Source organism: Apteryx rowi, unplaced genomic scaffold (assembly GCF_003343035.1).
Source record: "Apteryx rowi isolate R43461 unplaced genomic scaffold, aptRow1 scaffold_7, whole genome shotgun sequence".
Lineage (NCBI taxonomy): Eukaryota > Metazoa > Chordata > Aves > Apterygiformes > Apterygidae > Apteryx > Apteryx rowi.
In genome coordinates, this window is record NW_020450982.1 from 867,405 (window position 1) to 889,845 (window position 22,441).

The 22,441-nt window shown below is 36.8% G+C and overlaps 1 protein-coding gene across 5 annotated transcripts; it reads right to left on the minus strand.

Moving 5' to 3' along the window:
• Positions 1-804: 804 nt before the first annotated feature.
• On the minus strand, positions 805-22,439 carry SCP2 (sterol carrier protein 2). 5 transcript variants are annotated; one of them, XM_026086799.1, is made up of 17 exons: positions 22,398-22,435; positions 21,062-21,116; positions 20,448-20,519; positions 19,056-19,187; positions 17,888-17,952; positions 16,921-17,047; positions 15,989-16,052; positions 15,587-15,673; positions 14,801-14,951; positions 13,759-13,906; positions 10,834-10,941; positions 8,924-9,077; positions 6,526-6,621; positions 5,097-5,190; positions 4,418-4,547; positions 2,977-3,056; positions 805-1,714 (listed from the first exon to the last, which is right to left on the minus strand). In XM_026086799.1, exons 1-17 carry the CDS (start codon positions 22,404-22,406, stop codon positions 1,619-1,621), a joined length of 1,668 nt encoding a protein of 555 aa, XP_025942584.1. In that variant the 5' UTR covers positions 22,407-22,435; the 3' UTR covers positions 805-1,618. The 5 variants fall into 5 exon arrangements, with proteins under 5 accessions (XP_025942584.1, XP_025942585.1, XP_025942586.1 ...); XM_026086800.1 differs by lacking the exon at positions 6,526-6,621 and having other exon boundaries at positions 22,398-22,439; XM_026086801.1 differs by lacking the exons at positions 21,062-21,116; positions 22,398-22,435 and adding an exon at positions 20,230-20,281 and having other exon boundaries at positions 20,448-20,509.
• Positions 22,440-22,441: the final 2 nt, after the last annotated feature.

A 22,441-nucleotide genomic window follows, 5' to 3' on the forward strand; every position in this document is an offset into this window, starting at 1 on the left:
GAAGGTTAAAAGGACTTCTCTGTGTGGCACAGTTAAACGAACCAAATTCTCTTCTTCAAGCTGAGAAATCTGAAGGTGATAGGGCAGGACCGTAAGCACCAGGAGTGACACAAAGTTGTTTGCTGTTTCTTCCACTGCAAAAAGTCTAAGGGATATAAAATAGAACTAGCACTTCAAAGATTAAAAAAAAGAATAAATTTCATTTCACATAATGTGTAGGTAAGTTGTGGAAGGTCTTGACAAATGCTAAAAGGTTGTCAAGGATTCAAAAAGGGACTGCACAAAGTCATGGAAGAATAATCCACCAAGAACTACTAGATACACACATATCACTTCTGGCTCAAATCTGTGAGCTGATAATCACTGGCAGCCAGGAAAGTATTCTGGGCAAACAGATATTTGGACTGTCTTACTATTACTTCCAAGGTACGAACTGTCAGAAAAAGTAGTCTGCTAGATGGATTTTTGGTCTGATCCAGTGTAGCCATTCTTACAGTTTAAGCAATCTCACTGTTCACCAACCACACCAGTAAAATGACTGAATAAATTCAATTGGCTTGAATTAGTTCATTTTTATCATGATTTTAGTTAAGTCAGGGAAGTGAAAGTTTATGGAGAAGTTCCTCTCTCCTGACCCATATATGAGAGGTGTATATAATGGACTGAGAGGTAGATTATGGTGTATCTAGTGACAGTGACTGAGGTGTAGAAAATGAATGACTGTGAGAGCTCTTAGTGATAATCAACTCAATGCATGAATTTGAAATCAGTATTTACAAATCCAAGGAAAAGAGACGCACAGAAGAACAGGAAATGTATATTTAATTATGTATTAAACATCCAACCAGAATACATTTTCCCAAAGCAGAAGTTAAAGTTTTTACATTACTGATAAGAATTTCATAATGATCAACTCCAGAACTGCTTAGGAGAACACAGGTAAGTGTTGGTTAGTCTCCCTTCCTGCTCTCCTGGGGAACCTCATGTTTCTTGAAGGTAAAGTATTATTAAATCCTGTACATCTCAAAGCAATGTTCGAGTTCCAACTTACTTCTGGATGCTTTCATTTATTTTTTTAATTCCAAAGTGGTAATAAGAAAAGTATTTTATAGCAAATTCCCTAAAACCTATTTTAAAAAAAATGTTGTTAGTGATCCCACTTATAAGACCATTTTAATTTAAGCAGCAGCAAATTTGTTAGAATGGATGTCTGAAAGCCATGACCTGCTATTATGGGTTTTTAAAAAAAATGCAACTAATTTAATTCACATGTCAATTTATAATCTTCCCCACTGTCTTCCCAACTAACTTGTAAAACAGTAAGCAGCCTCATTCATCTTTTCTAAGTTTTATAAAAATTTCATATTGGTTAAAACAGAAATTTTGTTTACATAATACCCACCATATATCATTTGTAAGAGTTAGTGCCTCAAGCTTAGCCTAAAAATCTTTGCCATAAATGGATGGAATTCCATAAGAGTATTAAGGTCTCTTAACCACAGGATTTAGGTGAGACAGGTCCAATTAAGTCCAACCTGTGCCATATTATTGCCAATGTCTAGTTTCATTCTAACCTTTTGTCAAAAATACCAAGAACTGACTGTTTAGTGTAATGATCTCAAAGTTTAGCTTTGCCTGGCTGAAGTTGTAGATTCTGAAGTTTCATTGCCATGCCCATGTTCCCAGAAACCTTCAATTTTCCTTGAAAGAAAGCCTAAAAAGAAGAAAGATTGTGTGAAATGCAGTATACCACACTTCCCCAGATGCACACCCCTCCCAAAACTTTTGACTGGAAGAGAACCAAAATATTTTATTCCACCATGCTATTTTCAACTCTGAATACTTTAAGACTGTGATAGATATTCTAATTTCATTGCAGTACATCACTTCCACAAAACTTACAGGCATACTCGAGCATGAAAACTAGGAAGAAGAAAAAAAAAATCCAAAACCATACCTTTAGATTTTAAGACTCTTCCACAAGCTAATGGGCTATTACATACACTCAGGTCCTAGCCTGCACTCTTATAATTCCAACAGTTCCTAGCAGACACCTTGCATGCATCAACAAATGTATTTTCTGACACTAAAGGGCAGCACAGTAACCTTAGAAAGCTGTACATTTATACTTAGTGTATTTGTGATAGCTAAACAAAATACATTTGGTATCATGTTTCTTGCCTTATCATAATGATGTATTTGTACACGAAGCAGGACAGAATACCCAGTGTTTCAGTGATGACAGTCCATAAAACAAAGTTCACTACCTCAGTTGACAGTTATAAAGCAGTAGTGTATTAGGGAGATAGCGGATGCCACGACTGATTTCTAAAACTCCTTGCTCCCTCTTGCCCCACAACAACTGTTGCTGTTACTGCTGAATTCAGTTTTACAAGTCTAGTTTGCAAGCACACATGTTAAGGATGTTGTGTTTTTTCCCTCATGATCTTGTAAAAACATGAACTGCATGCACTAAAATATTTAAGTTTTAGATATAAAATTTTAATTGCTTCTGAATTTCCTTCATATAAACTAAAACAGTCTAACTATAAACATATAACATATAAACAAAAACATTTTAACCTATCAGCTTCTGCTAGATATGATAGTTAAGAACAGAACACTTCTTAGTTTGTGGATATTCTTTAATTACCATGTGATTACCTCACCAAAAACCTAGAAGAATATTATAGCATTCCAAACTCAAATATGCAATAATAACTTAAAGTTAACTTAGAGATCAGGTCTACTTGTATGGTCTGGATGCTTTTAGCACACTGAGGAATAAAAAAAAAAAAAAACTCAAGTGTTCCATGGATGTCTACCTCAATTTCCACTTCCCAGTATCAAAATTTCTCCTAACACTCATTTCTTCTAACAAAGGGCAAATATTCCTCCTTTAAGTCACATTATCCCCTGGAAACACTTCTTTCCCCTAAGAAACTCCTATGACCATTTCATCTTTGCTATACTTACTGTCTGAGGATTCATTTTGCCAGTCATCAGAGCTAACAAATCAGCATCAGCCATTGTAATTGTGCAATCAGCTTTCTTATCTGTAAGGCAGAGTGAGCATAAAGATTCAAACAGAGATTAAACAGTAATACAAGCTGCAACTCCCTAAAGAAGCTCCTGATACTACAGGTTAGTGCAGTGGTATCTAAAGTACTTGCAAATAAGGACCATTATAAAGTACCAGCAAAAGGTTCTCCAATAGCCAACAGTGATCTGTGCCACCTTGTAGCACAGACCATCCCAACACTGAAAACAGTTGGATCTTTCTGAAAGGTGCTAAGGAAAATTATTAGCTTAAAAAAAAACAAACCAACCAAAAAAACCCCACTTATAATTAGATAGAATGCTAACTGCAAAGGTTCACAACCATCTTAAGTTTTATTAAGCTTAAATTTCCTAGTATTAACTCATGATAAACATGTTCTCCCCCATGAAACTTCCTGAAGATATTTATCACTGAAATTTCAGGCATTTCCTGCCCTTTATTTGTACGGGAAAAATATGTGCGTCCTGAAAGTTCTCATTCGTATTAATTCAAATCCAGAAGTTTTTTGGATCTCCTTTACCAGAAAAGAGCTGAAAAGATATTTTAATAAGTTCTCATACATTAATGTATATACTAAAGGGCTAAAAACTGCACACACCTTCTCCCGCACTCATCTTATTAATAAACTTCAGTTTGTGATAAAAGGCTGTCCATACAACAGAACACAGTACTTTTCTTTCTGTAATACCTTAGATCAATGAATTCCACATCAAATCGCCTGTAATGTTTTCAATTGAAAACTTCATGATGCAGGTTCATAGAAATAACGAGATTCTGAGGAGAGAGCTGTCTTTGGCTTTTTATTTATGTTAATGGGATGCATTACTTCAGATACTGGACAAGACACTTTCATGACAAGGGTTCAAATCCTTTGTTTCCAAAATTTTGGGGAGGGTTCCCCACCACCACCCTGCCTTTTTTTAAAATGGAACTTGACCTCTATGTCAGCTAGTACAGTATTTAGGTCAGTCAGTCTCACTGTTTAACTAGCTGCAAAGGAGAAGTAACTGATTAGATGCACCAGCTACCAGTGTCTCCAACAAGCAACTGAAGGAAGGGCTACAAACTACTGATAACATTTTTTTGGTATTTTGGTTCCTGCAGGAGTCTCATGACACTACCAGGCAACATTTGACTGGAGCCTCTAGGAAAATACACAAATATCTAGACAGACTTCAGAGTAGAATACGTTTAAATCTTTGTTCTAAACATCATGGATTGAAACTGTCAGTAATGAGAAAGGTAGTTCTACCCCTCTTTTGCTCAAGGTCACTATAGTTTGAACAGAATATGAATTGATATTCTTTTCGTTCACTTTGTGTGTTTCTTGCAATGACATAATAAATTAGCACTGACCTGAATTAACAGCCACAGACCCTTTTCCATTTTTCACATCTACTATCCAGGTTGCTTCTTTCCCATCAGGACCATCTTTTACTTTGAAGGCAAAGATACCACCTATTTTCTTTACAAAGTGCTCTCCTTCCTGTAATGACCAAGCAATATACAAATTATTCATTTCCTTCAAAATAATTTTAAAATAGTTTGAATTAAACAGAAGGCAATAGAAAACCTTCACCCTTTCTACTAATCAAGAGAGATTCATTTCCCTCTAGTAGGCTTCATCTAAATAACCAAAAAAATGTACTGCTATCTGTCTCTACTAAACTATCAAGTAAGAGAATTACATCTGGCTTAACTGTCTGTCTTGCTGTAAGTCTGACAAAACGTAATTTCTTCTTTTACCACAGTGACAAAGCAAGCAGCAACACAAAGTAAAAATTCCTGGTGTTAACTAGCAAGCTCCTCACACGCAATCTCGGCTTGCCTTTACCGTACATAGGCAGGAACTGTCTGAAAAGTCACAGAATAAACAGCGTAAGATTTGCAACACAGTGAAATTCAAAGCTGTAACACTTGTTTCAATGAGCAGTACTGACAAAGTGATTGATGCTATAATATTCCCTTCAGGTTTGGCATATGTTCTGTCACAAATTAAAATCCCCTGTTATAGGTAAAACAAATAGTCAACTACCTCTTGGAGCTTCTTTTCAATCTCTTTGAAGACCAGATGTGACTTAAATCCATCAACAGCTGCGCTGAGAGGCATAGCCACAACACGGCGGTCGCTGGAATGAAAATGCCATTCATTTATTTTATTTTATTGTCATTTATTTATTTTAATTGTGTTTTCAGCATCTTCAGACTATCTTGAATAGGCCAACCAAACTGAAACACTTCAACAGCATAGAACACTTGGATATAAGTGAAGCATACTCCCTGACGGGCTAGACAGCCCGAGTTAAAAGCACTTCAAGTACCTAGATGTTTTTGCATGTGTGGGCAGGAAACTGATTTTACAGCAAGGGTAAACCATTAATCTTATTAAGAAAAAATAGGCAAAAATTATTGCCACACTGTGCATGCAAAGAGAAAAGCAGCACACGTACCATCTCAGAGTACTACCTTGTTTTGACAAAACTAAGTCCCTTATAAAATGGTGCCAGAAGTTTAGTTCTCCTGTTTCCAGAAATGGTCCCTACTTCCACCGTCCTGCTTAACAACTTCAAAATAATTGCTAGCCTCTGTAGTAGAGGACAGTAAGACTCATTCTGCCATTACAGCAACTATCTAGAAAAAGACAACTCTCAAGCTAGAAGTCTTTTTTTTTCCAAAAGACCATAACTTAATATTTTTAGACTTGCTTTGAAAGTCTCATTTGAAATACAAACTGACATTTGAAGCTATGGGTTAGCTGATTAAAACTTTAATTTATTTTATTTTGCTGAGTATATTTTAAAGACAAACTGGCTACATTAAAAGCGAATTATTTTGTTTTTGCAGATTTCTCCAGATTTTCTGGAGAAGTACTCCACCCTGCGTGGCCTGACAGGCACCCAGAACGAAGCAAGTACAGAGAGAGACGTCCAACGGAGAGGCAATTCGAGCAGCAGGAAAGACAGGTTTATAATTACTATCATCTTGTGGCAGCACAGTTCAAAACTGAGATTGGGTGTGATGCTGTTGAAGTGACAGCATCACTTCAGACCTGTTACTAGAACTGCTTTGTGTCGTGCTAGCAGTGAAGCATCCCTGCAGATTCTTGCTAGGGGAGCAATAGTAGACGCTGCGTCATTTGAAGAAGACGCATCAACTTTGCTAGTAAACCAAGGCTGCACTAACAGGATGCAAAACTGCAGAAGCGCAAGGTGCCAACAAAAAGCAGAACCGTTGTCCAAAAAAAAAAAAAAAAAAAAAATCAATCAAGTCCTGCTGCCGTTTACCTTGATCTATATTCATGGCAAGTATTACTGAAGCCATTGATTACAAGCTAGATCTGAATCTCCAGCGATGCAATGCAGAATTAAAAAAAAAAAAAAAAAAAAAACTTACGAAAGATCTTCATAAACATGAAATTCCACCACCTTTCCCCCAATTACGCAATAAACAAATCATTCAATTACATCAGCTGTGTCTTGAACAGATTAGCTGAACTGCTTCCTTCCAAAGTCTGATACACATTAGCACAACTCATGTCAGGTGTCTTCCGCGCACAAAGCCTTAGAGAGAAATAAGGGGTTTTAAGCCTCCCATATTACAAAATGGGTACTGCTAAGATTTCTATGCTTTGAGATGCACCTGAGACAGAATTTAAAAAATTTTCTATAGCAATGAAGGTCAAGTCAGCTTTGGTAAATTAGGGTTAACGTCTTTAGGAGAAGTGTTATCTGTAAATGTAAAGTTTTTTCTAACAGGAAGGAAGGCGCTACTTTCAGTATCTCAACATTAATGGTACACAAATATATAACAACATATTTCCTAGTCTGTAAAATTACAGGCTTTTTAAAGACAGAGCTCAAAGCAATGGAAAAAAAACAGTATATTACCTACAAAATAGTATATTACCTATAAAAGTGTTTTCCCCCCAGATTTAGGAACGTAGACCAATGCCCACTGACAAGTTTTGTAAGCATATGAAGAATCAATGAAAACACAGGATTTTCCTCTGTCAGACATATCCTACCATATAGCCAAACCTCTGGCAGATTGAGGAAGAGACTGGATTATAAATTCTGACACTCTACTACAAAAAATTACTGTGCAGCCCCTCTAAGTTAAACTGCTGCTCTCATTACCTCTTCCACAGAGTATACCATAATCTCCCAGGAACTGTAGGAGTTTAGCTAAAATGCACATTAGAAATAGGAGTTGGGAGAGGAATATTTATTTCTGGAAGTTTACCACATGATAATTTTACCATCCACATGTTTTTAGAGCAAATATAAAATTCTGGCATCAAGCTTTAAAAATCAAAACATAAACAACACAAGGAGAAGCTCAATCTTTGTAAACAAGATTGAAAGTGAAAACAAAGGAGAGTGTATACTAGCAAAGTCTCTCCTGAAACGGTGTACTGGTGTACTAAAAAATTTCAGTATTTCTCCCAATTCCTGTCCATCCTAGCATAGAAATATAGCAGATTACAAGATGACTTCACAGCACTGTTTTCCTATATCGTTCTGAAGTATGCTACAATTGCAAAGGCAAGTTCTCTAGCCTGGATTGGATGTTCTCATGCCTGGATTCTAACAAGCACTTAGAATCATATTATATAAAAAAAAAAAAGTTGGAAACAATTTCTTCACAAAAACAGCAATAGTTTTAGCAGCAAAAACAGTGGACAGCTGTATTCCCACAGATAACTTTTTTCTTTTTTTTTAATACAAGCCTCTGGAAACAATAATTCCCTTTCATAGCGCCTGTTCTGTTTTGGGGGGTTTTGGTTATTTGTTTTTTAACATGGTATTTTTCCTTCTCTTAGGAGACAGGAAATTATGCAAGCCAAAAATGGGATATTTTGTTCTTTTCAAAAAACTTATAAACAGCATGCAGTAAGAGTTATCAGAAATAAGACACTGTGTAAGTTATAATCTCCGTATAGGCCTGTGTACCTGCAGCACTACAACAATTCCAACTGTTGAGCAAGTTTTAGCTTTTAGTGCGATTTCTTTCTTGCACAGAAGGGAAAAAAATAGCGCTAAAAAATTCTTATATAAATATTTTATAACCAAAATCATCTGACAATTCTTTGTACCCACATCATCATCAATAATATATAACATGATTAAGCTTGCTCTTGGTAAACAAAACAAGTAGGCAATACGTTTTGCAACACAGATTTTGAAATTACTACATTTCTACTAAGCAATAGACTGTCTTCAAGGAAGTCGGTGGCAAAATCTCAAACAAGAACTCCAGTCAGGAAGGCTGACCTCTAAACTGCTGATACTGTCTTCCCACTGAAGTGGAGGACTTCCATGACTCAAAGCAATTGCTCTTTTACAAATACAGATACAAACTATGGTTTTAGTCCATGTTTCCAGTTCAGTGTCCTCCCACCCCCCCCCCCCAAAAAGCCCCCAATATTTGACAGAAGTCCACTGTTACTTCATTAAAGTATTTGCCCTTAATAGTTTTAACTCTCCTGCACCATTCTGAAGCGCAAGGCCATACAGCAGCTTTCACGGCGCTTTACTGCAACTTGGCACTTCACTTTTTTTTTCCCCATGTATATATCTTAAGAGATCAGTGACAATTCTACATCCGCTCTTCCCTCCTAATTAAGACATTTTTGTACTGAACCAGAAAGATGTGGGAACACAGCGAACATGAAAGCAATTCTCGTTTCCACCGGGACTAGGCCCGCAGCGAAAGCTCCCGCGGGCAGCCCACAGGCTGCAGGTGAACGCCGCGCCCGGCCCTGCCTCAGCTTCTGCTCCAAGGGGACCCAGGGGGAAAGCGAGCTGCTTCGGGCAGCGCTCCCGCGCGGCGGGGCGCGGAGGCCGCGGCGCCCGCTCTCACCTGGCGCCTCCGGGGAAGGCCGCGCCGTAGAGGGTCACCACGGCGGCGCCGCCGAGGCCCAGGTTGTGCTGCAGCGCGACCTTCGCCCCCGGGACCTGCCTCCCGCCGGCCAGGCCGCGCAGCTGCCAGCAGAGTTCGGCGCACTGCGCCAGGCCTGCAAAATCGAGCACAGAGCGCGCAGGACACGTGCGTTATACTGCAAGGGAGGAAAAAACCTGCACTAAACACCCCCATGGCTGTGACTGAAGCTACTACTAGGTTTAGCTGGTTAATGGCAATAAAGAACATACCACAGGTGTAGTCTATAAACTCCCTTCCCTAGTAAGATACTAAATGAACACATGCAATATGATTTGAGTAGGTTAATTCACGATAGCTCAGTTATCTAGAAAAGTTTTTGCTGGGAGGCCCAAAGTGAATGTGAATGCATTTTCATTACAGCCGATTTTAAGATTGCTTAAGATTGCTCTTCCTTCTATCAGTTATTTTTCTACCAGTCAGTTAGTTTCTATCAGTTATTCTGCAATTATGATCCAGCTCCTCTGTGGGCACATTTCTTCTTCCCTCATCATCCGCAGAACTCCTTCCCGTCCCGTCCTGTCCCTTCCCCAGGCACTTGCATAGGCCTTTGGGCAAGAGGGAGGAGCAGTCTGCACACTGAATTTCATGCATTGCCCAGTGAAACGTTGTGAAGAGGAAGAGTAAAAAGTTCTCTTATAAATAAGTCCAGTCTTATATATGAGATTTAACAGCTTCCACACACATTTCCTCCACCTCATGTGTATGGTGGAGCATCTTGCCCTGGAATGGTTTGGAAATTTAAGATGACATATATGACCTGTGATTAGCATATAACTAGCCTCAGGAATGTTTTATAGTGAAATTAAGATAGTCCATAGACATGCCATTTTCTGCATTTTAATGATTCTTCCCTCCATCCCACTGAAATAGAGAGGAGCATGAATACTACTAACTGCCTCTACATTTATCATTGTACAAGTGACAAAAATTCAACACACTCCTGACAAAAATTTAACACACAACTAGCAATACTTGTATCCTGTTACAGATACCCACATTCTCATGTAAATGGAATGCTATTCTTCCAAAGTCAGTTCGAACACTTTTTTTTCCTGCCAAATTAGCTACAGATCATCTAGACATTTACAGCTATTTAGAGTAAGATTGTTTCAGAAGATTTCCTCTGCTCCAACTTTCTGACAACTTCTAATTTCCAAACAAGGAAGGTGAAATATTCTCATAAATCCAAACACATTTTGGAGCCATCCCTTTTGGAAGTAAAGTGTAGCAGTTTAAAGAAAACAAAAAAGAAACAAAAAAGAAAAGCCTACGTTGCTGGGAAACAGTGACTAACAGTGAACTTGTGATGTAAACATCAGATAAATATTTGGAAGTCCCAGGCTCTGAAATAGCTTTTATTACAGCTAAAAAAGCTACAGGCTATTCAGATGCAGTAAAGATCTAAAAAAATTGAATTATAAAGGACAAATATATATGAAAATAGTTATTGCAACTACATTCATCAGAAGTTGCACTTCTGAGCAGTGATTAAAAAAATATTAAGCTGTTTTGCCATTTTTTTAAATAATAAAAGAAAAAGCAGCACCTTGAAATTAAACTAGTGCTAAGGATCAAATTTACACTCAAAGTATTTTGGTTTGACCAACCCTGTCAGCCTGCCCCAATGCTTGCATTAGCCAGAAATGAGAATCAATTCCAGAGCTTCCTTCTATTTTATGAATCCTATAATCCAAGCCTTCATTTGTTTCATAAAGACAAATGCACACTCCCGTTAACATAAATAAAGAAAAAGTGGGAAGCATCTGCTCAAGAACTGTATTTCATATCCAATTGGCATGGCTAAATTAAATAAAATATCTTTGCATTACCTGTAGCACCAAGTGGATGCCCCTTTGAAATCAAGCCACCACTAGGATTAATAACCCATTTTCCTCCGTAAGTATTGTCTCCTCTGTCAATCAGGTCACATGCTCTTCCTATAAAACAGTATTTATAAAAGAAAGTGTCCATTAAGTTACAAAGATCATTTCTCAGTTCTGTTGCTAACCAAAGATGTTGCAAATATTTCAGGTCAGTCAAAACTCAAGAAGTGTCAGAACACAGATTTTAGAAAGAGCAAATTGAAATTGGACAAACTACATAAACAAAACTTGCTTAAACTCCTTGAGAAAGTGTAATATGTAGAAAAGAAGCAAAATGACTACTGTTTGATATCAAAGTTTTTTTTAATTAACTGGTTTATCAATCTATAGTATTATGATTTAATCAATTATGCTGTTCATCATTTCATTAATTATGAAACTACAATGATAATTATGGTTTTTAACAGAAGTTAGTCATAATTACGACCACTCTTAATATATTTTTGCTTTGAAATCTCCAATAAATATTACTTGCAAGAATAGCATCAACATACTGCAGAGCTAATACTTGAAGAGATTCTTCTAGACATCATCAGGATTCATAGAACACATTAGGTAAATATTAATTTGCAAAGGTGAACAAAATCCCCTGTATTTTGATTAAATTGCTTTCTACTAAAAATCCCTCTAATTTTCAGTTAAAGGAACACGAGATATAATTGTTTGTGTTACACAGTAATTAATTAGGCTATAGCATAGGCCTGGCAGGAATTTCTTGGGCTACGTCCCATAATACCAAAGGCAACTACATCATAGAAAGATCTTGTTCAAATTTGAAGTGGCCAATGCTCCTACTGCAATGCTGTCCTGGAAGGTCTCCTCTACGTATTTTGTTTCATAGGTTTTGGTTGCCAAAAAAATATGCACAGTTTTCAGATTGTAAGTTTTATAGCAAATTTGTCTTTTAGATCGCTAACTTTAGCTCTTTGCTCTCCTCCTCTACCCCAACTTAAAATCTCTTTAGAAATGCAAATATATCATGCTTGTTAGTCTAATCAAGCTGAGCTGTAGAAGCAAGCTCTCTGTTCCTCTGACCAGCGACTCTTCTCTCCTCCAGTCAAGATTCTGTATCTTTGTTGAACACAGTATTTCAGATGAAACCCCAAAGCTTTGTTCCACATTACTGAAGTTCAGAGGAAAGCTACAAACGCTCCTAATAACTACAGTGAGATAACCATCCTCCTTTTAACTATATCCAAATGATGAGCTCAAATTTTAAGTTAGTTGTTGTTAGTGCTCAAGTGGATGGTCTTTTGTTTTGTACTACTCTAGTCTTTCTTTCCATCTAATTTTTCATCTTTCTTTTAATTCTTTCCTGTACTGGCAATAACGCTTCCTGATGGAGTGTAAGACATCATAATATTTCTACTATTTTTGCCATTAAGACATTAAATAAAATCACTCCCAAGATTAATGTTTAGAAGTGCTTAACTTGCCAATCTGTTAGTTCCTATCCTTTCAGCAGACAGCTCTCCCCTCTCACCAGTCCCTTACTCCCTTATTCTTATCCCAGTTTCTTCAGCCTACTTTACTAATGTCAAAGTCCAAAAAAGATCTGCCAAATTTCCTGTATTTAGAACACTGAGTCCTCCCATTAAATGCAAATACCTGGTTAGTCTTGCACATCTAAATCCACAGTGTATTTTATGCAATTCCACTAGTCCCTATGTCTAATTAATCTATCCTTCAAGATAAGCGTCACACCACTGGGGTCCGGCTCACTGAAAGGGCATGAGAATTGCACTCTTAAATGTTACCAACTTACCATACACGATATTTATTTGTCAAATAGGGGTATCGCTAGGACTCTACTGTATCTTCAATGAAAGGAATGAAGCTACAATGCTACACGTGAGTATTTGAATAATGGCAGTCATTTTCCATTTTACTGTAGATACCATAAAAACACAGCAAAGAAGGCAGTAAAGAGCAAGCATTCAGCAAAGGCAAATACGAGGAGACCTACACACATGCAACAAAGTTTTCCTGCAGGTTCATAAGCTTCTTGGTTTACATATGGATGCTCAGAACTAATACAATACACCATCTAGTGATAAAAGTATGATATTTTCTCAAAATTACTTAAGGACAAATTAAAGAAAGGCTATGTCATGATTATTATGATTATTTACGCAAGGCAAGAATATGTTTAGAGTCTGAATACATTAAACAGTGAAGTAGTAGTGCAACGGATTATTTACTTGAAATCAAGCAAACACCTCTAAAGTAAAAAACTTCTGGATTGCTTAATGATTTGACTTACATCCCTAGAACTGAATTCCACTATCATTTAGCCTGTTGTAAATGCACTTCAGTGAAATTACACTAATTTAGACTGACTGTAGTTTGTTATATAGTTAACTTCACAGGCATGTACACAACTTGCCAACAATTTTCTGCATTTTCAAATACGGTTATTTCAAGATATTTTTTTTTTTAAATAGCGATATCAAAGTTATACAATTTGGTTAGGCCCTCTATCTGTGATCCCTGAAAAATGGCTTAATGCTGAGAAGCATGAAGAGTCTTTAAATTCCTTCCTCTATTTGCTTAAAAAAGCCCTTTCTGCACATGCTAACCACCTGATTTTGTGTAATTGTCCAACACTTTACTCTGATTTCTAAATAAGTGTAGAAGGCAAATTAATGGTTTCTTTTGTTACATCAGTTCTATAGTTTGCACGTCTTATATTTATGTTACTACAGTGGTAACTTGCATTTTCCTTTTTTATGAGGTTTGCTAATAAGGCTTTCAAATATAGAAGATCTTTCAGCAGAGAACTCGGAAAAGTTCTAATTATATGAATAAATAAGAAGATATATTTTATATTTTACATTTTAATAAAACAAAAATCTTCACTGATGCTATTACCTTCTGGACAGAGTCCCAGGGCTTCATAGGTAATGAACTCATTAACTGAGAAACAATCATGGAGTTCAATCACATCAACATCTTCAGGCTTTAAGCCTGCTTTTTCAAAGCATTTTTTAGCAGCTTTTTTAGTCATATCATAGCCAACCTGCAACGAGACAAAATCGTAAGTTAAAACATCATGAAAGAAACATAACTAGTGATTTAATTTCTACACCTAATTTTTAATGTACTTGCTATATATCCTGTAAGTGAAAATAACCTGTAGGAGGTAGCATTTTAATGTATCTAATATCATAGCCTTTAATTTTTATACACTATGAGTTGTGCAGAAAGAGACAATGAACTTAATTTCACTGTTGGTATGTGGAACCTTTTTTGGGGCATTTCCTCTAATTTTTTTCCAACCTTGCTGACAAACCAAATTGCTCCTTTGAGCGACTTGGACAACGACCTTGAAACAAACCTCAAACTCTGCCTCAACTGTCTTGCTACCTTTTTCCACTAGAATTTCATTGGTAACCTAAACAGAACATGACAAAAGAAACTATTTGGTTCTACTTAATCAAGCTAATACTCATGACTATAACTGACAGATTATTTCAGCTTCAATATTACACAGACATAAATAAAATGATTTTAAAGTTCTGTTACTCTTATAATAATAACAGAGAAATTTAAGAAATGGGTTCACATGACACAGATTACACTTCTTCCTGTTCAAGTGGTTAAAATGATATTTAAAAAGTGATATTTAAATAATTTGTTAAAAAAATTAGATTTCTGTTAGCCTATTAATAGGATTTCTTAGTGTTACTGCGCCACTGTATTGTCTGCCCTCTTCACCTGCCCAAATCACAGTATTTTGATGTTCATCATGAAGTACAATTTGTGTGCTTACTGGCATGGAAATGCCTACAGCATCATTAGGACTGGCAGGTATTAAAAACAAAACAAACAAAAAAAAAGACACGCCACCACCACCATCCACCAAAAACCCACACCCCGAGGAATATCAGGAAATACAAAACCGTAAACCTACCATCTTCAAACAACTGTTCTCTTCAAATGTGCTTGGATAATCAGTAGTCATCACCTGGGCTAGAATTTCCACAGCTTTTGGCTGCAACTTGTGCCTTTTCACAAACTCTTCACTAGCCAAAATTGCAGCTGCAGCACCGTTTGATGTTGGACTGATTGAAAGAAAATAATTATTTCCTCATTCTGTATTATTAATGCTGATTTTCCACAGAATTACCTTAACCCCCTCCCCAAAAAACAAACAAACAAACAACAACTTTGTTTAGCAAATGTCTCTGAACCTAAATTCCACCAGTGCTCACTGGACTCTTTCAGCTTTTAAAGTTGCCCATTTCAGTAATATTTATAATAGACTTTTGAACAACATGACATTTCAATAGAAATGCTTCATTAAGGTTTTTCTATTAAAAAAACAACAACAACAACAAAAGCCCTTGCTTGGCTAAAAACATTATAACAGCAAGCCTTGCAAGAGTACGTGGGAAAGGCTGAAGAGGAGAAATAATACTTAACAACAACAGATGTACATTGATAGAAGACACAGAAAGACATTGAGAGTGCAAAAATAGGACAAATATTTCAGTTTACTATATTATACTGTTAACAAGTATCTAAATAGTGTTTGGTCAAGACAGATTCATATTTGTTTTTAATTTATGAGAAGTTGCATTTAAAATAATCTGTAACTTAATTTAGACACAAACAAACTTTTATTTAAATAGATGTATGGCCACGTTTGTTTTAATTTCAAGATTTATCTTTCACAAGGCTATGTTGTTTTTCTTACCAACACTGTAAGACAGTCAAGAAATCAAAAATTTTGCGAGAATGCAGAACTTCATCTAATGTATATTCCTTTTGGAACTGGGAATACCTAAAAGAAACATACACATCTCAGTTTGAGTACAGTCCTCAGCAGCACTCATACTAGCATCACACTCTCAGGCAACTATATAGTTGTTTTTACTGAGTACAAGGCATTGGATCAGAATTTATCCTGGATTTATATATATATACACATACATATACATACATACACACACAATATATATATTATATATTTTTTTCTCACTCCTTAATAAAACATACACTCTGCAAAGTTTTTTTTTTTTAATAAATAATTTTCACTTTGATGTGAATTTAATAACAGCACCATATGTTCAATATGGAGGTATAATACTGTACTCACGGATTCTTAGTTGAATGGCTATGATTCTTCCATGCAATTTTTGCAAAGTATTCTGGGTTTGTCCCTGGAAGGAAAAAGAAAGCTATGTTGAGATCCTACAGTTATCCAAAACAGCATTAACATAGCATTTTAAATGCTGCATTAGTCAAGAATTTGACCTTCACAAACGTCTTTAGAAGAGATTCACTGTACCAAAGCTTTCTTTTGAACTCAACTGAGGTCCACAAATTATATTGAGAGATAATTTAGATAGAGACCACTACAAATTGGTTCATTTCTAGATAACATAACATCCTACTTGGACATTTAACACTAACATAAACTTGCAGAAAATAAAAACATTTTGAGGTATTACTGTAATTTGAACACTCATTTTCATATCCACTACAAAACAGCTGCACTTAAACATTGCCTCTAGTTTTTTTCCCATATACTAGTCTAAAACTAACCGGAAATAAAAGATCTCAACAGGCTGGAATACTGCAGAATAAAGAGACTACCTTGGAGACAATTCTCTTGGCTGGTAGGAGGGTCAGAAAGAGCAGTGGCATTAGCCCTAGCTGTATACATTGAATCAATTAAGCACAAAAGCTATTGTCAAACAATTCGGTCACAAGCCTAGCTACCCATCCTAAGGCAAAAGGAAAATACAAGGAGTTAAGCCACCTCATAACACAGACTCTGCGGAAGCACACATGATACTGCTAGACACATTAGCACCACAGCCTTTATTTTGTCTCCCTGTTGGTTTTGTCTGCCTCCACCCCATCAACTTTTCTGTAGACAACTCGTCCCTTAAGTGCTAGCTGTAGATGTTGCAGTTGTAGTATTTGAAGGACAATGAATGACATTGATGTTTAAAAACAAAATCATAACTTTTTTTCAATCACTTCATTAAAAGAAGACAATGACAAAATATATTTTGACAATACCATACTTCTCCATATGTTCTTTGCCAGCACTTGCGAACAACTGAGGTGCTATTGGAGCACTGGCTAAGCCATATTTATTTATCATTAATTCCACGTGTTTGTCAATTGGGTTAGTTCTGTCTGAAAACTAAAAAGAAGAAAAACAGGTTATAAAGCAAGCCATAATCTCTTTTTCTTTAAACAACATCCCTATACAAATGCAATGGATTTCAAGCAAAATAGAGGTTTTCTGATTTTTTTTAAACAATTCCACTGGACAGTATGTTGCACTTCAGTAACGTTTTGAAGCATTTATAACATCCCAACTAAAAGAAAGGTTAAATAAAACATTTAGCATTATCATCACTGCACTGATTTGTGATAAGAATCGTCTGGTATACGATTTCTATCACAGTCACTATTTTCAGAGGATGACTTCAAGGGTTTTTTCCACCTTGGCTTAAAATCCTACATTTAATACTATTCCAAGCTAATAATAATATTGTATTAACTTTATATCTTCAATGAACCTGAAATGAAATATTGTAAAGCACGTTAAGGACAACTTTTAGCCATTCCTATCAGTTGTTAAATTTATGATTCCTCACCCAAACCTATGCATATATCATTAAATTTGGAATTACATATAGTAAGTAATACTGATTGCCATAAGGCAAAAAAAAAAATTAAAAAAAAAATCCTGCAGTTCTCCAATAAACAATATGGGAGAGACAGAAAGAAAGGTTTACAGAAGCCCTTAAGTTTTCAGGAAAGCATACTAAATAGTCAACTGAGTAATTTAAAACATTCCATACAAAATTTGCAAATCATAGCTGGAATCAGAACGATAAAACTCCCAAGAAGTTTCCATGAATCAAAACACAATAAAATCCTAAAACAATCAATATTTATGAGAAGATATATCAGAGAAAGAAGTGTATTTCATCTAGGAATACAATGAAATGTACAACATGTTTTAGACACTTACGTTAAAAGCAAGGGACCCCTTTGCCATCTTCTCAAAGCCAAGTGCCAGAACACAATCTGCCAAATCTTAAAATAAAATTTGTGGGTATCTGAATAACAATTTAATTATAAATGACATTATGTACCAGTAAACATTTTATTACAATAAATATACATAAACACCTACCAGCTACTCTTCCTCCTTTCTTAATTTTTGAAAGTGAGTCAAATTGGGATGAGAATGGTATTAACATAAAAATATTGATATTAAATATTGAGAGATCACCAGAGAGTTTGAGGGTTTTTTTTTAAAATAATTCTCTATAGCTTAACAGCAACTATCTTATAGAACCAAGCACTCATGTCTCAGCCACAAATACTAGCATAAGCATACAGAACCTTACTATAGATAGTTTTCATGACAGAAACATCAGCAGTTGATTGCAAGAAAGTGTCAAAATCCACAAAGGAACTCCAGAAACAGAAGGTAACTCTCAGCTATCAATCCAAAGCAGAGTCTGTCACAAGATGTTCTCTCCTCCCCACCAAAAATCAATTAGGCAAACACTTATGTTAACATTGAGTTAAAAAAAAGGAAGGGGGGGGAGAGAAAGGGGACAGGGAGAGAGAAAGTCAAGCTTTTTAGTCAGCTGCTTCTCTCCTTTCTATCCTGCAGATTCCAGTTTCTTGCAATATTATAATGCAATTCATTCTACATTCCTCCAAAAAACCTTCCAGAAAAACTAAACGGGGTTATTACTTATCAGATTAGGTTCATATAGCTTATGACACAGGAAAGGATGTTTACATCCATATACACCATCTTAATGAATCACAGACTTAAGTCTCTTAGGCACATACATAAGGCTCAAGTTTACAATGACAGTCCTATTCTTTCAAGTCTTGTGTGTGTGTGTGTGTGTGTGTGTGTGTGTGTGTGTGTGTACACACACACTTTAAGTTTTCACAATGTATTTAAAAGCAGGGGGAAAAAAAAAACTCAGTCCATACAGCACTGAACAACCTCTTCAGTAGAATGAAGCAGAAAACACAATTCTGCCTGTGAAGATAGGACATTTAAAATTCAGAGTACTCTTTCACACACACGTTTGCTAGTCCCATTCCTCATCAAGTTACAGTTACAGAAATAAAGAATATATATTTACCAGTTCCAGAGCAAAATAACTCACCTCCTTCTACCAATTGCCTGGCCATGAATAAAGCAGTAGATCCAGTGGCACAGTTGTTGTTAACATTAATGATAGGAATGCCAGTTAAACCCAAACCATGATAGATGGCCCGTTGTCCACAGGTTGAGTCACCTTTACACAGAGATATAACATTAAAATAAGGTACATACTCAAGCTTTGCTAGCAAGAAGAAATTCCACCACGTATATGCAATACTACAGGTTAAACTGTAAACTTGAACTTTTGAACTGTGAACTTGAGTACATCTCAAAGTATCCACAGTACAAGAACCTTAAGAACAAGATGAAAATCATATTTTAAAAAAACAGCAGTGTGTCCTGCTTCTGTGACACCAGACGGTGAATTATTGGAAGGTAACTGTATGGGACACAACGGTATTAGTGTGGTTTAGAAGCTGCTATAAATATCACAGCAGACTGATCCTACTACAGTTACCATAATAGAGTCATTAATAGAGAAACACAAAGAAAATAAATGGACAACTCTCCTTGAAATGGAATGGAATGAAATCCATCAACTGGACTGATGGAAAAGGGTTCAACACCGTCTCCTCTCTCTAAAATAAGCAGTGATGGCAAGATAAAAGTTCTGCTGAGAGTGTCTGCTAGAAATCTGTTTGAGAGTCCAGCTAGTAATGAGGGCAGGGCAGCACTGCATAGGTATCTGAACCACTCAGGTTTCTTTACACCACCTGGGAAGCATTACCCTGGAGCCACACTGATGCATATACTCTCTATAATCTTAGACCATACATTAAATCATGTTTATGTTTTCACATATGTGCATAGGATTAAAATAGTCATGAAACTCTCACAGTAGATCTCGGCTATCACTTAGAGTTGAGTCCAAGCAGATACATCTTCTATGCTCTTGGGCTGAAAGTGCAAGGACACAGAACACATTTGATTCCAAAAATACCTCTTAGCAAGTGTCTCCAACTCAAGAGCAATGGGTAAACAAGCTTACCCTTTCTAGTGCACATACAACAAAGATGAATAAAACTCTGCTATAATTTTAATTTCAAATATATTGCCATAAACATTACAACATGTAAGTTTTGCATCACTTGCATAAAGGCACTGCTTGATCTTGCTGAAAGAGCTACTTATAAAAGACACATTTGCAAGACAATTTTCTTGAAATCTTTCCATACCAGGGGCTAGTACTGTAAACTCCATAGATTAACAGGCAGAAATCTGTGCTCACTAAAAAAAAAAAAATAAAAAAACCCTAAGTAACAGTTCTACCAACTGACGTGATTAAGTATAATAACCTACATAAGACCCCTGAAACCGATAAGATCCCCATACATTTAACTTTATCCACACAAACATCTGCAAAGTCACATCCTAAGCAAATGATGTTACTTACCATACACATAACCCACGCATGCCTGCTCCACTGCTGAATAAGGAATGCCAGCATCAGCTAAAGCCTTCTGGCCTTAAAAAGTTAAAAAACAAACAAACAAACCAGCTTTCACAACCATAACAAGTAAACTTAATTTAGTACGTATGATTCAGCATCTACACAAAAGAATAAAACAAAGCTGTAAGAATTTCTTAATAGACCATGCGAATGGTTAATATAGTCCTGCATCCTAACTCTCACAGAAAGAACAATTCTGCAAACTCTGGGCAAGCTTCTTTAACAGAAAATTTCATCCAATCAATTCTGCGTTCATGCTCAAAGGTTGTTGGTCCTAATGACAGTATGTTTAAATACTATATGCAGATAAAAAATTATTTTAAGTGTCCAATTTTAAGCTGTCCTTTGGACTTCAGCACTGGAAAGCAGTGAGTTGAAAAGGTCAGTTATAGGCTTTGTGGCACTGTTCATTTTTATCAGTTTTTAATTTGCTTTTTAAGTGTATTTATTTACTGAACAATAGTTGCTCCCTCACTTGTATAATAAAAAGATTAACTGTAAGATTTAGCATAAGTGTCAGGAATCAAAACTAAATGTCTTCTTTATTATTAAATTACCTGCTTCCTTTACCAGGTCAGGATAATCAATGTCCTTCTCATTAGGCTTTACAAACTGACAAAAAAAAAAAACAAAACACATAATAGAGAAAATGAATACAGTATCCTTTGCTCAAATTGGTTTATTTAAAAGCTGTATATTTAACTTAGAAATGGGTTGTGAACAGTCAGCATTACACCCTCTTTACCAATGCAAACAACTTAATTTCATTGATCTAAAGGATCTGCACAACTCCCAAGTATTACTGCTAGAGCCTGTGCTAGAAACAGACAACAAGCACAAATTAAAAAAAAAAAAAAGACAGAAACCAAAAACCATTTTTGCTCAGTCTTAAAGAAGATCCATGACTTGTATGGGGACGGACAACAAACCTCTCCAAAGCCTGCGGATGGGACAGAGAACGACTGTCATCTTCACCGATTTGTTATAAATCATGACATCGCTAGGGCCTTGATAAATACTTCCCTTCTGCTATGCGTTATACTCCTATTCACGGCACACAAGACACAGTTAGCATATGAAAATGCGTTTGACGCCTCCTTGCGCCTGCCTCCCCAGTTCCAGCCGTTCATACCACTTGGCTGGACTTTCCCTAGTGCCTCCCTTTCGGTAATATTGACCGAGGACTTTCATACTGAAGGTCACGTGAAAAATTGGCCAGTGAACTGATTATTGTGCAACTCTGTAAGAGCGACCTGTTTTAACGGTATTCCTCAGGCCAGGGAAAGGCCTGGAGAGGGAAAAAGAGTATTAACAACTTCTCCAACCCCACTAATCTCACAGCTGCGATAATCTATTTCTGAAAATGACAGGCACGGTCTGCGAAGGGGGCAAGTTAGACACATCTGAATTACGCATCGCTGTCGTGAGAAGGCACAAACTTTCAGTAGACGTTACACTGTTAACGTTAACGAGAAAGAAAGGGTAAAATCCTAGAAGACTCCTTAATAAAATACTTAATACACAACCCGGTGCTTGACCAGCTTTAGCCGTCTGCTCCACACTAACCTTCCTCCCTCGAGTGCGTCACGAGTGAGTTGAAGCCGAGGTCTAATCGCTTCCCAAACCGCACTCTGTAACCCAGCCCCACCAACCGAACGGGGTGTTTCACCTCTTATTTCATCCCGCCCCATCACGGCCTGAGGAGAAATTCCCACGCAACAACATAAGCAAGTTCTCAGCTCTTCTTTCCCCCTGACTCCTCTGGCGACTACCGAAGTCACCTTCAGCTTCACCCCCCGGGAGCAGAAAGGCCCCTTTCCTCACGCGGAGGGTCCCCGGCTAACGGGCACCGGCTACCGGGCCGAGCGCGGGGCGCCGCACGCAGCCCCCTACCTGCGTCATGCCAACGCCCACCACGAACACGCGGCGCGGCATGG

Coding starts and splice junctions, on each gene's coding strand:
- SCP2 (XM_026086799.1), bottom strand. Junction 17,953..19,055: donor CAGGCAATTGGTAGAAGGAG/GTGAGTTATTTT, acceptor TTTTATTTTAAG/ATTTGGCAGATTGTGTTCTG. Junction 6,622..8,923: donor GCCTTCCCCGGAGGCGCCAG/GTGAGAGCGGGC, acceptor TTTCTCTCTAAG/GCTTTGTGCGCGGAAGACAC.